This window comes from Colossoma macropomum, unplaced genomic scaffold (assembly GCF_904425465.1).
Source record: "Colossoma macropomum unplaced genomic scaffold, Colossoma_macropomum, whole genome shotgun sequence".
Taxonomy (NCBI): Eukaryota; Metazoa; Chordata; class Actinopteri; order Characiformes; family Serrasalmidae; genus Colossoma; species Colossoma macropomum.
The window spans coordinates 28,251,133-28,267,356 of NW_023494795.1; the positions used below are offsets into that span (position 1 = coordinate 28,251,133).

The following is a 16,224-nucleotide window of genomic DNA, read 5'->3' on the forward strand; positions in this document are numbered from 1 at the left end:
TTGTTTGTAGTTATTCTTAAATTGTATCATTTTTTTTTAGTAGAAAAACACACCAGATAAAAGTTTTAACTAATTTTAATGGCTGCATGAGCCATTCATACAGTACTATGTGTATCATAAATATCCACAGCCAATCCACATTCAAGCATTTCAAAGCAGCACTTTGTCCCTCCCACCATTACAGTTTCAAAAATACACAGACACAAGACGCTGGGTCAGGTGCTCATCCAATAACTCGTTTAAAGATCAACAGTTTGTTTTTATTACTGTAGTGTTTGTAAACACAAGCGCAAATTTGCCTCTTAATGTAGAAAACAACGTTCAGGCCAGGGTTGCATAAACTTTTTGGGCCAAAAATAACAAAAGAACATACTTGTAACCAAAGAAGGTAGGTAGGTTTCAAACCAGTGTTTTTCATAACATACACTATACTTTGCTACTAAAATATTTCAAAGAAATGTGATTTTGAATTTAAAAAGGAAAAGAGAGAATAGATGGTCATGTGTAATAGTTTTAGTCAAATTATGTTATGTTGATTTTCTTGATTTTCTAAGTGAAAATAAGTGAACACCTCCTCTACAGAGATCACACTCCTGCACATTTTAATGCACAATTACTGTTTATTTGCTCACTGGAAAATCACATAAAAAGTGGCCTGTGCAAAAGTTATGGCACCTTTTATAATTTATGTTTCTTTTTATCTAATATATTTTTTAACATGTTAAACTCGTATGTTAACTACAAATTGTGCAGAAAATGCCATATTTAACTTTGTTCTCTGTGAAGAACATGTCAACATGTCATGTTCAAAGTTTTGCATTTGACTGTAATAAGTGATATGTGGCATAAAAATATGTTCTCTCATTGAGTGAGGGGTGGGATTAAGGTACCTTTCCAGCTGGCCCACTCAGATGTCCTCAAGGGCCAACTTTGGACAACCATGATCTAGGCATTAAGAATTGTCCTAAGCAAATATATCATAAACCTTTACGTATGGGTTTAAGTGTCAGGGAGCAATTAGAAAACGACTAATACTCCAGGTGAGGTGCTTTATTGGTATATTTTACTGGGTATAAAGTGTGAGATCCAGCAGTGCTTCTAATCACTAAAAGTTCAAAAGACATTCTGTCTTGTTTGACATGTGGCAGACCACGTCCTATGATTAATGATTGATTTTTCACCATTCTACCTGACTTTCTCCATTTCAGCCACACAGGTGACTTATCATTTTTGGTGGAGAGCAACGTGACAAGCTTATTGCGAAACTCCAAGGAAACTAAAGTTCAGTGTAGGCGCCCAGTACATGGCACTTTATCGTTCGTTTCCATTCGTTTAGCATTCCAGCCTTAGCGCCTTCCTAGGTAAGTAAATAGTTATATCTTTTTTCATTACTTTCATTTTTGTTTTTTAACTAGTGTTTAAGCCATACTGTTTTCTTTTTAATATATCATTAAGGTATGAAAGAAAAGTTGTTCAGTAATGGAGCTAAAAGTGACAGAAGAGCTTTACGGTTCATTCTTATCATTTTCATTACTTTTACAATTGAGTGCTGGTTCATGTTCTTCCATTTGTATACTGGGATCTCCGGCATATGGTAACATCTGAATTACTACTTACTTTCTTATCTCACGTTATTTGACACAATCAGTATCTGCTCCAATAGTGTTCAGCTAAAGATATAAAATTTGATAAATTCTTCATCAATATGTAGATTTTACTCTTGTAGAAAAGATGGTATGAATAACTCATGGTATTATATGAATAACTTTGATGTGAATAAATGTGAATGAATCATGCACCAGAGGATGGATCATTTACTCAAATTATTGTAAGGACTATGTATTACTTATAGATTACTTTTGCGTACGGTCTGAGGTTGACCATAAACTAACAAAATTCAGTTAACCATTCAGCACATGAAGTTATAGAAATAAAATGCAATATTTGAACTAGCAATCATTTAAGGTTCGTGTTAGTGACAGCAGTTGTCTGTGTTTTCTCTCCGCAGGTTGTACATTGAAACTGGACTTTGGACTCTTCTTTTAAAAGCAGATTTCAGACCTAATCAGCAGAGGCCTCTTAGGTATTTATTGTTGTAGCATATTTGAAGAGAATTTCAACACTATACTCTGAAAAATAAAGCCGCCAGAAAGGATTCTTTGTGTCAATGTCTTAGAACAGTGGTTCCCAACACGGACCTCAGGGCCCCTAGACAGTCCACATTTTTCCTTTACATCTATGTGTTGAAGTTAAGTTGGATCATTTGGTGGGCTCTGATGACTGGGTTGGGAACCATTTCTTTAGAAGGACCACATTTGGTTCTGTAAATAACCTTTCAGTGGGTGGTTCCTTAGATAACCATTTTTGTAAATAAGGTGTGTGAGTGTGAGGAATGCTTTTCAAGTTTAAAGAGCCTCCACACAATGTAAAGGTTATAGGAAGAACCCTGAAAAACCTTAAAAAAGGTTCTTTACATTCACAAACCTCTTTGTCAACGTGGTTCTTTGTGGAGCCAAAAGACAAAACTGGTTTTCTGTTGCAGAGGCTCTCAAAATGGACCTCAGGGCCACTCTGTCCATATTTTTTCTTCATACCTGTGCGTTTCAAGTTAAAACGCACCCTTTGGGGTGCTCTGATGATTTCCTTAGAAGAACCACGTTTGACTCCATATATAACCTTTCAGTGGGTGGTTCCTTAGAGAACCATTTTTGTATATGAGATGTGTAAGTGTGAGGAATGATTTTAAAGTTTAAAGAACCTCTACACAATGCAAAGGTTCTGGGAAAAACCCTAAAAAAAGGTTCTTCACATTCACAAACCTCTTTTTCAACATGGTTCTTTGGGGAACCAAAAGACAAAAGTGGGTTGGGAACCATTTCCTTAGAAGAACCACATTTGGTTCCATAAATAACCTTTCAATGTATGGTTCCTTAGAGAACCATTTTTGTGAATGAGATGTGTGAGTGTGAAGAATGCTTTTAAAGTTTAAAGAACCTCTACATAATGTAAATGTTCTAGGAAGAACGCTGAAAACCCTTAACATTCACAAACCTCTTTTTCAACATGGTTCTGTGGAGAACCAAAACCAAAAGTGGTTTTCTTTGGCAGAGGCTGTCAATCTGGTCCTTATGGACCCTGAGGCAGTCCACATTCTTGCTATATCCCTAATGTGTTATAGGTTTTGTTGGAGTGGAAATCTGACCCGTCTGGTGGTCCTGACCGGTTTCAGAACTGTTGTTCTATGGCATTGCTCAAAGAACCTTTTCGGGCCTTTTTTAATGTTAATTTAAGAAGTTGGTATTGCAGTCAAATCTTATATCCACTTTTTCCCTCAGATAAGCCACTACAGACACAAAAATGGGGGAATGGGGCTTTCTCTCAAAGCTCCTGGACAAAGTGCAGTCCCACTCCACGGTCATTGGGAAGGTGTGGATGACCGTTCTTTTCGTCTTCAGAATCATGGTTCTTGGAGCCGGTGCTGAAAAAGTGTGGGGAGACGAACAGTCCAAAATGGTTTGCAACACCAAACAGCCAGGTTGTACAAACGTGTGCTATGACCGCGCTTTCCCGATATCCCACATTCGCTTCTGGACTCTCCAGATCATCTTCGTGGCAACGCCGACACTTATGTATCTCGGGCACGTTCTGCACGTCATCCAAAAGGAGAGGAAGCTGAGGGAGCATCTGAAAAGCCAAGCCGAACATCAAGGAGTCAAACTACCCAAATACACTGACGACAAGGGTAAAATCGATATCAAAGGCGAGCTGTTGGCTAGCTACATGACCAGTGTGGTGGTCAAGATCTTGCTCGAGGCAGCCTTCATAGCTGGTCAGTACTACCTGTATGGTTTCATGATGGTGCCTAAAATCGAATGCACCCGATACCCGTGTCCATACACTGTAGAGTGCTTTATGTCTCGGCCTACGGAGAAGACGGTCTTCATCATCTTCATGCTGATTGTGTCGTGCGTGTCCCTGCTGCTGAACGTAATCGAGATTTTCTACCTGATTGGCTACAGGTCAAAGAAGCATCATGCAAAGATGAGTTTAAAGCAAAGACACTTGTACCTTCCTGGAACTGAAGAAAGCAGCAAAGCCTAAAAGAACAAAAAGAGTGTCAACCTGGACTCAGTCAGTTAACTATATCAGCATGTATTTAAAGGAATACATAGGCATTTTTGAGCTGATCTCTATCTGCCTCATCTGTAGTAATAAATACGCTTTGCCTTGAACCGCAAGTATTTTTGGGTCAACAAGCTTCCTCTTCCTTTATAAGTACAGACAAACACAAACTATTATCTGTGGTAATTAACTGCATTGTACAGATGCAGCAGATAAAGATTATGTTGAACAACATCTATTGAAGTATTGCATTAATGTTCAATTAAATGATAGTGTTGACATGTTTTAAGTAGTCTGGTGTTTAGACTTTCTTTGCTGAAATGTCTGCTGTACTTCAGGAGCAGAAATTCATGTTTACATTCAAGGACATGATACACAGTTGTAGTTCTCAAGACTTTGTAATTGTTTCAGAAACATGCACAGTATGCAAGATGAAAGGATGAAATAAGGAGAATTTTTGTCATCTTTTATCCTGTTTTTGTTGTTTTTTTTCAGGAGGGGGTGTTAAGTGATTGAAACTTGACTTTAAGTTATGAAAGTGGTTGAGAATGATTTTATTTGTAACTAATATCCAGAATATTAGACCCCAAAAAAAATATATATTGAGAATAATTGAAACTATATTGCAATAGATCGTCGCTGTCCAAAGAAAAACATGTATCTCCATTTTACATTATTATATATATATATTCAATATTATACAATATTATATATATATATTCAACATGGCAGCTTGTCCTGTGGAGATTTCAGGATGAATGGACCAAAATCACTTAGAATTAATCATCTTCACATTAACATACATTTAAAGTTAAGAAGTTACTATTTTGGAGATACTTCTTTTTCTTTGGACAGGAAAATATATATTTACATGTTAAAATATATTGACATGTAGTGGTTTATGCTACTGTTCACAAGGTTGGAATCAAAGTTTTCAATTATAAAACCACTATGGGGCAGACAGAATCACATGAAAAAGAAATCATATGTGTCCAGAATGATGAACAGAGCAGTAGCTGATTCTTAAATGACTGTGTGAAGTTAAAAGTTGATATCCATAATGTCTTGTATTTCACAAGTGACAATCACATCTTGAGGCCGATGACTTGACAAATAATCATAGAAACAGATAATTGGAGAATATTATTTAACCTTGAATATTTCTTGTTATTGCCAAACAATTAGAACACTTAAAAGCATCTTTTGTTGTTTAGTTTAAAGTATTTAAATCTGCAATGTATAAGTTGTTAGTAAACGATTACTATTATGAGAAGTGCTTCCAAACTTTGAATAGTTGCTCATTTCATTTTTATAGGGGACTATGTCTTTATTAATTCCATTGTCTAATAAAGCATATTATGAACTTTTAATGGCCTCATGTGTTATTATTAACACAGAAATGGCAAACTTTACACTTAGTTAGTGTCAGAAAAACTGTATTATGTATTCAACTGAGATGACTGGTGACCAGTGGGACTTTATATGGACTTCAGTTTCTAAAGTTAAGTGAACACAACACTGACTTAACTCACATTATGTGTTAAACTGACCTGCTTGGCCTATAAATTGGTGCCTATGTATATTTGCCCATAGCAAGATCTCAGCAGTAACTAGGTCACATTAAAACTGTGAATTTCGTCTGTAGACTTCACACAAAAGGTGTGGTGGAAAAATAAGGTAAAAAAGGCTGTTTTTAAGATATTGCTTAATGAGTCCATGTTACAGTGTACTGCAGCTATCCACATGTTGTGTTATAAAATATAAGACATTTTCTCCAGAAAGAAAGCCCAGACAATAGTCTACATGTACATTTCAAGTGGGCTGCAGACTAGATAAGAGTGACAATTAACATATTGTAGATAGTGTTTATAAAGCCCAGCAATCAGCCCTGTTCCTGATTCACTTGTACCAGCACCACACACATTACCATGCTTCTAGCATGTCATTGTCGAGAACAGTCCACCACTCAAAAAATATAAAAATATCTGGTCTTAGGTGGTCCTATGGTGGTTTACATAGACAGGGTGTGTGTAGAGAGGGGGTGAAAGATTTTGATGCCACAGATGCGCTACAGCCTACAATTAAACCTACAAAGGATATGATTGGTGTTTCTGATAAAATGGCCAATAAGTATAGTACAAGGTGGTATAAGGTAGGTGGGCCTAAAAATTGGAACATATCCCCATCCTTGTCTTACCAGCTTTCCAGAAGGTACATGTGGTACAATAGGCACATTATCTGTGGCTGCATTTGTAAAGACTCATGAAGGACTAAAAATAAATGGAAAATTTACAAAAGTATCAGTGCATTTGATGTTTATTTCGATGCTTCTGCTTAGCCTATTGCATATCATCTAAAAGGTGTTATTTAATCACAGAGAAAATAGCAATGAGATATTGATTAGGGTTTAAAAATATATTTTAGAGGTGTCAGCTCTTCTGTAAGAGTGAGGAGCATCACTGCATCAACAGATTGAGCCATAATCCTGTATGTTGTTGGCTCTTGATCACATGGCACCTCCTAGTGGTGGAGAACATGACTATTTATTCTTTTCTTTTAACATAATGTGGTTTTGTCACCACATTTTCTCACAATGTATTTGACCAGTATGGTCCTCTATATTGATTGCTTATGAGGAAGTGAAATAGAACGCAGGATGTGAGTTATAGGAGGCAGTACAGAATAAGAATGACTATGTATTTCTTTTTTTACAACACATTCTGTCATATGATGCCATGATGTGATGATAGACCTGTGTTTTAATTGGTTGTGATGACATGACTTTGGTAAAAGTTTCATAAAAGCAGAAAATATCTAGAAAAATTTATACAAAATAGTTGGTGAACAATTATACATTCAAAAACATCTGAAGTAGCGGATAAGACAAGAAATACAAGTGCATTTAGATCTTATTCAGTGGATGAATACTCGTCTAAGAAAAATGGAAAATTAAAAGAAGCTACAGAAAGCAGACATGAATGTCCATTCTTTTCATTAAGAACAACAGTAGTGCATGACATTATGGTAAAGAGCTCATAAACTCTTTCAATGTGGAGGTGCTTCAACATCTACATCTTCTTCAGATATAACTATTTACAATAGAGTAGAATCTAAAAAATAATGGTTTCAAAAAGGGCTTTTTGGCGAGAAAGACCACTTTTGGTGCATGGTTCTTTAATTATATTACATAGATAATGCAAATGTTCTACACCTGTGGTTCTTCCTAGTACCATCTATCCAATCAAAAAAACCTTTTAGAAAGCTTTTTTTAAATAGTGTGAAACCAGAACAGTTTCGCACTCATCTCAGCAAAATTTCTCAGTGGTCAATGATTTATGTTCATCAGCTGGACTAATTGGTGGATACTTTCTGTACATGGTAGCTCGACCAATCAGATAAAATATCTCCGCTATGTTCAAAACTAGAGACACGCAGCCCACCACCAGCATGAAGATGATGAAGATGGTCTTCTCAGTGGGACGGGACATGAAGCACTCTACTCCATGGCTAGGACATGGATTGGTACTGCACTTGAGCTGAGGATTCATCACAAAACCGTACAAATAGTACTGCCCCACGATGAAAGCTGCTTCAAACAAAATGGTCACTAATATGCAAGTTACATAAACGCACAAGAGGTTTCCTTTATAGCGAAGCTTTCCGTTGTCATCCGTGTATTTGGGCAGCTTCAGCCCTCGCTTCTCGGCCTGGTTTTGGAGCTTCTGCCTTATTTTGTTCTCTTTGTGGATGACGTGCAGGACGTAGCCCAGGTAGATCAAAGTGGGTAAGGACACGAAAAGGATCTGGAGAACCCAGAAGCGGGTGTGGGAAATCGGGAAGGCTTTGTCGTAGCACACGTTCTTGCATCCAGGCGTGTTGATGTTGCACACCATGCCAGACTGCTCATCGCCCCACACTTTATCTACTCCAGCTCCAAGAACCATGATCCTGAAGATTAAAAGCACAGTCAGCCACACCTTCCCAATGCTGGTGGAGTGGGACTGCACCTTGTCGAGTAGTTTGGAGAGAAAACCCCAGTCTCCCATGGCTTATACTCTGCTGAAGACAAAGGAAGAGGAAAAAAAAGGAACTCAAAAATGTGCAAAAAGTGCTCAATACCACTCCCTTTACCCTGGCAGTCATAGTTTTTACCAGTAACAATAGAAGGATGTTGTAATTTTTCATCCTTCGTTTCTCACTCAAAGCTCATTGACATGAGCTGAGAAATTCTGTTGAAAATGCAGATTCTATAAAACATATTTTATGATGACTTGAATTGGATGGAAAGTTATTGTCAGGTCTTGTGTTGGGGAAGGAGGAACATCTATTACAGTTTTTGCCATGTTTCTGTCAATTTTTGATTTTGAACCAAACAGAAGTGCAGATTCAAACCTGTTAATACTCTAAATTTGACATAAATCTAGCTATGTAATTACATAGTTATGATTAAATTGCACAGCAACATAACAGTAACTAAACTTCTTATGGTTAAATACTGTAGCTTCTGTGGTGACTGACAGTGATAGATGATTGTAATAACAGATACCCAGATAATGTCCACATAAATAGCCAAAATTCTCATACTCTAGGACTTCTGCTTAGTAGTAGAGTTTTCTTACCTTGCACTTGCAGTATTTAATTGTTTTATTGGAAGAAGTAAATCCAAAATTGATTATCGAGACTTGAGATAATGTCTAGAATCAAGCTTCATTCCATCATTCTTGGGCTGGCAGTTTTATAAATTCACCCTATAGGTGCATCGTCACAGAGTGTCCACCCACAAACCTCTCAGCTCAGAGAATCTTTGTTTCGCAACACAATCTGAGAGCACGTACACATCCCCCTACACACACTTTCAGACCTACAGTGTCAACATACTTTCCTCACTGGGAACCAAAGGGGATTTGGTAAAGCTGTATTGTCCCCAGAACACTGCCGACAGTTTCCACCAACTTCCACTACAGCGATTACAGTCACACATGCTCTGTTCAGAATGAAACTGCATCCACATAAGACACACTTCTTCCATTAAGAAATGCAGATTTAATAAAAAAGAAAATAATTCAATGCCACAAAGACTATTGTTTTGTGTATTGTATTGTTGTAATGTTTATGTAAAGGAATTTCCAAAAAGAAATTTAAACTTTACACAGTAAAATGTGATTTTCACCTTTTTTGGAGGAGGTTCTTCAGTTGAATTATGCATTATTATTATTATTATTATTATTATTATTATTTATATATTTTTTTATATATTATATATTTTTTTGACTTCAGCAACATTGATAGAATATACTATATCATGAAGGTATGATTTACAAAATAAGGAAAAAAGTTGGATTTTCATCTTTGTAGGTGAGCAAACAAGTCAACATTTTAGAGTGTTTTTATTGTGTTTAAATGCTATTTTTTGTTGTGGTAGTTATAGACAATTTGTCAGCATGGACGCTGCAGTGCTGTCCATTTTATATCGGCATGGCCATCTTTGTGGAGAGCACGGGGTTCTCAGGCCTCCCCTTTCACTCCTCATTGCTCACTAACAGCTCAACACAGAGAACATTTCACACACAGAGAGACAGAGTCCTAGTTAATCTGATAACAGAGTTATGGAGAAAAATATTTTATTTCATTATATTAATTTTAAAATGTCTGTGTTGATGTCCATTCCACTAGTGGAATGGCCACTAGATGGCCTGCATGAAGAAGTTACAGGCCTGAACTAAAATACACAGGAGTGCAGTCCACTCATGTTTGATCATATGTTATACACTGTAAACAATATTTTACATGCAGTTCATGTGGTAACAAGCATTTTAACTGGTTTTGTTCAATGGTTACGATGTAAGCTTAACCATTCATTCAGAATGGTTTGATGTGAAAGGCTCCATTCTAGTGAAACCTGCTAGGCCAGAATTGCTCACAATGTTGGTGATAGGAACCAGATTATTATTATTAAGTATTTAATGCCTCTAAAAGCTACATGACCAGACGTTATCACATGAAATGATTACAAATATGTTGCCTGATGCCTGGGACATTGATTTATGACAGTTTGCAGATAAAGTATTGGCCTGAGAAAAGGTCATTCAAAGTGGAGAAGTGGCGCAATCATCTAAGCGTTGGCTCTATCATCAGGAGATCGCGAGTTCGATCCCTGGTGATGCTACAGCCATCCGTAGCCGGGATTCTCACTCTCTCTGGGTGGGTAGGATGGCCCTTCCTTCTCCCCCCCCCATCACTTAACACGATGCTAGTCAGCGCAGGCGTCTGTTAGCTGACGTAACAGCTTTCGGCTGTCGACTGATGTTGCGTGAGCGGCAGTTCAAAAAGAAGCGGTGGCTGGTTTCACAGGTCTCGGAGGAAGTGTTAGCCTTCACCCTCCTAGTGTTGATAGTATTGTGTGATTGGGGGAGTCCTAACTAGCGGGTGGAATTGGCGACGACTAAATCGGGGAGAAAATTGGGTTAAAATAAAAAAAAAGATGGAGAAGTGCATGCAGGGCTTCATAAGATGATTTTCAAAAGCATGATTCAACAGCTGTAGATCACGGCTATAAAACATTTCTATAAATAACAACCAGTGGCAAAACTACTGAAAGGGCAGTGGGGGGCAGTCACACTGGGGCCATGGTGCAGGGTCCCAAATTTTTTATTAGGCCCCTCTAGGTTCAGTCTGCAAGTTAGGAGTACAAGGAGATCTTCTGGCTGGTAGCCTGACCTGTACTAGGATTGTCCAGACCAGGTGCGCTAAAGATGAACTAATGTAGAGCACGGCCCGGCCACATCCATTAAGATGTTAACAAAACCTCTCCCGCGCCCCTCTATATAAAAAGATAGATAAAAAAAATAAATTACATTTTTTTTTTAATTACTGTACATATAAACATGAATATATGTGTATGCGTATACACAGACACACACACATACAGTCCTATGTGGAAAAAAATAGAATAAGCTCAAATGTTTTGGCCTAGTCTTAGTCCAGATTTAAACTTTATTTACAATATTTGGTCTCACATTAAAAACAAACTACTTTGGCAGTGTTTTTCAGCTGTTATTCAGCCATCAGTACTGTATCATGTGATACCTAAGCTTCCCCTCCATGAAGTATGACAGTAACGTAATTGCACATTGCTTCCGTATGATAGTCTAACACAAACACTTAAACATTTCCCAATAAATCCAATGTATTTTTTAAGAATTCAAATCAATATTAGCATGAGGGGGCTCATTGATTGCTTTTGCACTGGGACCCATAAGATCCCAGTTATGCCACTAAATACAACCTCTACCCTTTTCCATTTTTACAGTGCAGTTGATCAGTTTCTCTCTCCGTCTCCGTCAGTTATTTTTGCTTCTTCCTCTCACATTTTAGTCATCACCACTTCCCCATCACATTGCAGCACCAGCAGTGTTGGGAGGATGAAAGTATCACATGCCTCCTCCAGGGTGTATGGATTTTTTCAAATTGTGATATACAGCACTGGTGACAGCATATATATAAAATTGTGATGTACTTTAAAGTACACTTACATAAACTAAAAAGTGTGCTAGAAGAGTATAATGAGTACCTATAAGTTATAGTTATGCTTATAGTGTAATTCACAGTATAGTTGCTGGACAAAATAAAACATAGGTGTAAAGTAGTCGTGTACTCAGAGTTCATAACTCTTACACCTAAAGTATACTTAAAAATGTACTTTTATAAAATAAGTTGGCCAATTTAGCCCCAGCAAGCATTTAAATAGTGCAATTAGTACACCTCTAGTACAATGGTATTAGTATACCAACAGTATAAAGTATACTTGGGAAATATACTTGCACTTTATATACTTGCAAGTTTACTTAATACAATGGACTTTAAGTATTTTTTGTGAGGGTTTACGCATGATGTTTTGGTGTGTAGTGGAGTTTTAGTCTGAGTGGCTGTTTCGACTCTGTGCTTCTGCTACAAAAAGCAAGAATGAGACGTGCTTGGTTGGCTGTATCTCTAGCCTGTGTTCCAGTGCACAATAAGAGTTAATACCAAGAGTCTGACTCATGTATACAAGAGAACTTCAGCACTGCAGTCATTTTACTGAAAGCTGATTGCACAATCCTTAAGTTTTTTTTAGATGGCTACAAACATGACTTCTTTCTCTCTGTTTGTACCCACAAATCAATATCTGATGGTGAATGATCACCATCACTGCAACAAACTTGTACTTATATCATGTATCAATCAGCTGATTTGAACTGTGTTTGTTTGCTAAATTAATTTACTTTTCTGGTAAAGGAAACTCTGACAGGACCTATCGGAAGGGGTTAAAAAGCCAGGGAACAAAGATCCATGCCAAGAAAAGTGCTGTCCCTCTAAACAAACCCATGAAAAAGAATGAAGTGCAACTGGTTAGCCGAAAAGCAGGAATGCAGACGCCAAAACTACGGGGTTTAAAGCCCGACCCCAAACAAGCTTCATACATTTCTGCTACCATCTCTAACTGTGCAACACAAAGACAGCAGAGAAGAAACAAGTTCTGCAAAAAGTGCAGGTGAGCATCTTTTGTTTGGTCAGTTGTGGCTGCTTTGTTGGAAAGATAGACTTCTAAACAAGCCATAATGTCTATCTAGAGGAGTGTCTTAACTAGTTGTGCATATATGTGTGCCTGATAATTTATATTTTGATACTTCATTTATAAACAGCTGGCACTGTTACTGTTGGCACTGTTACTCTGTTGGTGCTACAAACTGTTCCTTGAGGAACAGAAGAACCACTTTTGGTTCCCCAAAGAGACCATGATTGAAAAAATGAGATGTGTGAGTGTAAAGAACCATTTGCATAGTATATTGTATACTTTGCATAGTATATTGTATGTTGTGAAAATGTCAAATATAGTGATGTAATATTTTTGCCGTATCACCTACTCTCAGTTGATTATTCGAAACAGCCATATCGAATATTTCCCGTCTGTGAAGATATGCAAACATTTATTTCATCTTTTGCAGCAGTTCTGAGAAGCAGATGAGATGGAATGGATGCAGCTTTTCTCAAAGTGGTCAGAAGAAGTGCTGACCCACTCTACAGTCGTTGGCAGAGTCTGGCTGACCGTCCTCTTCTTCTTCAGAGTCTTCATGCTGATGGTGGGAGCTAACATGGTCCAGATGGACTCATTAAGACCATTGGTCTGCAGTTGACACCAACCTGGCAGCGAAGAGTCTTGCGAAAATGTTTTGTTTCCAGTGTTTCCTATGCGGCTCTGGTGCGCTCAGATTATTTTTGCATCCACTCTGACTCTGCTTTACCTCGCTTATGTGATGCATGTTACCTACGGAGATGGAACACCTTTAAAAAGGACTGATGGAAAGGCCGGTGGGGATATGAGAAAGAGAGTGGTGTGTAGCTACTTTGCTCAGTTGTTTGTTAAAGCCCCTGAGCTTTTTTTCTTTTCCATCTACATGCTTGTAGTCACTTGTGTTAGAAATTTGGCAAGAAGAGTCATGAGACTGAGCTTCGGCGTTGACAGCAGTATCAGGAGTCTAGTCTTATTCACGTGCATGCAGACAATCATGCACGGGCACAGCTTGGTCATCAGTGTGTCACCAGTCTGGTCTGGTCACCAGTCTAGTCTAGTCCAGTCTTCAGTCCAGTCTGCTAAGAATATTTTGGAAGGACCTTATATACATTGAAAACTAAGGGGGAGGAATGAGGAGGAAAAAGAGTTTGAGGAGGGATAAGGAGGGGTTGTAGAAGGAGAATATGAAATGAGATGTGGGGGGGTAGAGATGAGGGGGGTGATTGTTATCACCTTCAGGTTATGAGACAAAGGGTCATCTCAGTACAAACAAAAGAGTGAGTTGACAAGGTTAGAGTGTTATCACCTTTCACTTCATCCCTTTCTGCAAAGGGCAGGGGACAAGTATTACTTTTCTACAACAAAAGGCCATTTGCTAAAACTCTCCAGTAAACATGGTTAAGACCCTTAAGAAAATAACATATAAGGAACTATATAACCACATATGGACCATTTTAGTATTTATTGTTAAATGTTGGTTTATCTTTGTTTATTTTGGTCATTGCTTGTAATTTTCCAAAATAAATACACACAAAGAAATACATAAAAAACAGGGTCTTATATTAATAGAAAAGACAGACAACACACAAATACACAAAAAATATACTGACCGAAAAGCTTTAGGCTGAAGCTTATGCTAATTTTACCAAATTACTAGAGTCCTACAATAAAACAACTATTGAAAAAACTATGGAGTAATCAGACCTTAGATATTTACAAGCATTATGTGATTATCTATTTTCACCCAAGGCATTAATTGAGATAGTAATAAGCTAAATATACACATTATCATTATTTCATATATATATCATCAGTTATAGTTTTCTGTTCAGAGGAGTCTGTCCCAAACCCCAACCCCTAAGCTTACATTTGAGAATATAACACTTACATTAGTTAAACATTGTTTTTTAAAAGATCTTTGTGATCTCTATTAAAGTAAGGTTGAAAGACTTATCATGAGTTAATTTTTTAATTAAAAAAGATAATAGGCGGGGCCTTACTTTAGTCATACCTCTGCATTTTAGAGCACGCGACTGAATCCCTGTCCCATCCCCTTAGCTCTGTTTGCTAGTCATGCAGTGGCTAGCTGGCTAAAATTGTCACTCCCGAAACAGTCACTACCAAAACATCACACTACTGAAACTGTTTTGGTGGTGACAAAATGGAATGTTTAATCATTCATTTCATGAAATTTGAATAATTGAATTATAGGGTCACTCAAAGCAAAAGAAGTTAGTCCAGGTCAGTTAAAAGACCGAAATGTGCTTTGAACTCTATGACAGTTCAGTAGAACAAAGGTCTTGGCATTAAATTTGTTTTTGAAAAACACTACATAACAACACCTCATTAGAACAAAGGCTAACACACAAGTTAAAAGTGAAAAGAATTTCTTGCTTCCAAAAAGTAGCTGATATCTTGTTAGCTATTTAGAACAAAAAAGCTTGTTTGCAGATTTCGCAGCCAATATATTTAATTTAATGAACTGGGTATTACATGGTAGCACTGAATACAAGATTTCCTCAAGGAGTGGTCTGGAAATGGTTAAATAAACACACAATCATACATAAAATCATGACTTATTGAAATATTTTTATTTGTACGTCATAATATTAGCAAATAAACACTTACTGCCAAGAAAAATAACTCTCTATCTCTCAGGTTCCTAAGCCTTTTACACAGTACTGTGTATTATTTTTACAATCTGACTAGAAAGGTCTCCCATCATAAAACGGTGTTACCAAGCAGGGAGAGCGAAGCCACATCTATTGTGACCTGCCAATAACAAAACATCATTGAACAGCTCAACATGCTTGGAGGAGAGCACTAACTGCCAGTTCTGTTACGCCAGCTAACAGACAGCTGTGCTGGCTAGCATCATGCACAGCGATGCAGCAGAGCGAGGCCAAGTTTGCTCACTTGGGCTCCTGAACACAGATGGCTGTGTCATCACAGGAGATTGAGCTTGTGATCATGAAAGGGCCAAAACTTGTGCACTATCCTCAGAGCCTACCACTATCAATATTTGTGATGAGTTTTCACGCTTTCCAACTCCCCAGCTGCTCTATGTTCTCTACATGAATCTTTTGCAACAGATTTATTCCTCTAGATCAAAACAGAAGCACTTGCAGCTCAAGACCTTCTACAGGTTTTCATGTACTCCTCAAAACACAATCACAGTTGACCAATCAACGCTTCACTTACAGTTCTTTTGTAGCAACTGTTGCAAGGTTGGACAGAATGCTGACAAAACCTCTTTTTACCTTGAAAATTTCTGCTAAATGTTGGAACAAAACCTCGTATCTCTTTTTTGTATGTTTTAATTGTAAAAATGTTTAAGTGTAAAAATTTCTGGATGAATTTCAAGATGATAGAAAAGTCCAAAATTACTTAGAAAACTATTATATTCAACCAACCTCCATTCAACATGTAGAACTTTTTCCTTCTCATTTAAAGTTATTGGATTCATTTTGGAGATAAAAGGTTCCTTACCAAAAGGTTTTTTGTTTTGTTGTTGTTGTCAATTTTAAATTTTAAAATAATATATTAAAACA

General features: G+C 37.4%; 2 protein-coding genes across 3 annotated transcripts; one reads left to right on the forward strand and one right to left on the reverse strand.

Moving 5' to 3' along the window:
- Positions 1 to 1,208: 1,208 nt before the first annotated feature.
- gja12.1 (gap junction protein, alpha 12.1) lies at positions 1,209 to 4,700 on the forward strand. Its single transcript, XM_036582100.1, is given in 4 exon segments — positions 1,209 to 1,361; positions 2,009 to 2,083; positions 3,336 to 4,006; positions 4,009 to 4,700. Coding segments are annotated over 2 exon segments (723 nt in total). The 5' UTR covers positions 1,209 to 1,361; positions 2,009 to 2,083; positions 3,336 to 3,357; the 3' UTR covers positions 4,083 to 4,700.
- Positions 4,701 to 6,798: 2,098 nt separating this feature from the next.
- Positions 6,799 to 9,001, reverse strand: gja12.2 (gap junction protein alpha 12.2). 2 transcript variants are annotated; one of them, XM_036582098.1, is made up of 2 exons: positions 8,742 to 9,001; positions 6,799 to 8,178 (listed from the first exon to the last, which is right to left on the reverse strand). In XM_036582098.1, exon 2 carries the CDS (start codon positions 8,166 to 8,168, stop codon positions 7,428 to 7,430), a length of 741 nt encoding a protein of 246 aa, XP_036437991.1. In that variant the 5' UTR covers positions 8,169 to 8,178; positions 8,742 to 9,001; the 3' UTR covers positions 6,799 to 7,427. The 2 variants fall into 2 exon arrangements, with proteins under 2 accessions (XP_036437991.1, XP_036437992.1); XM_036582099.1 differs by having other exon boundaries at positions 6,799 to 8,181.
- Between the last annotated feature and the right edge of the window lie 7,223 nt (positions 9,002 to 16,224).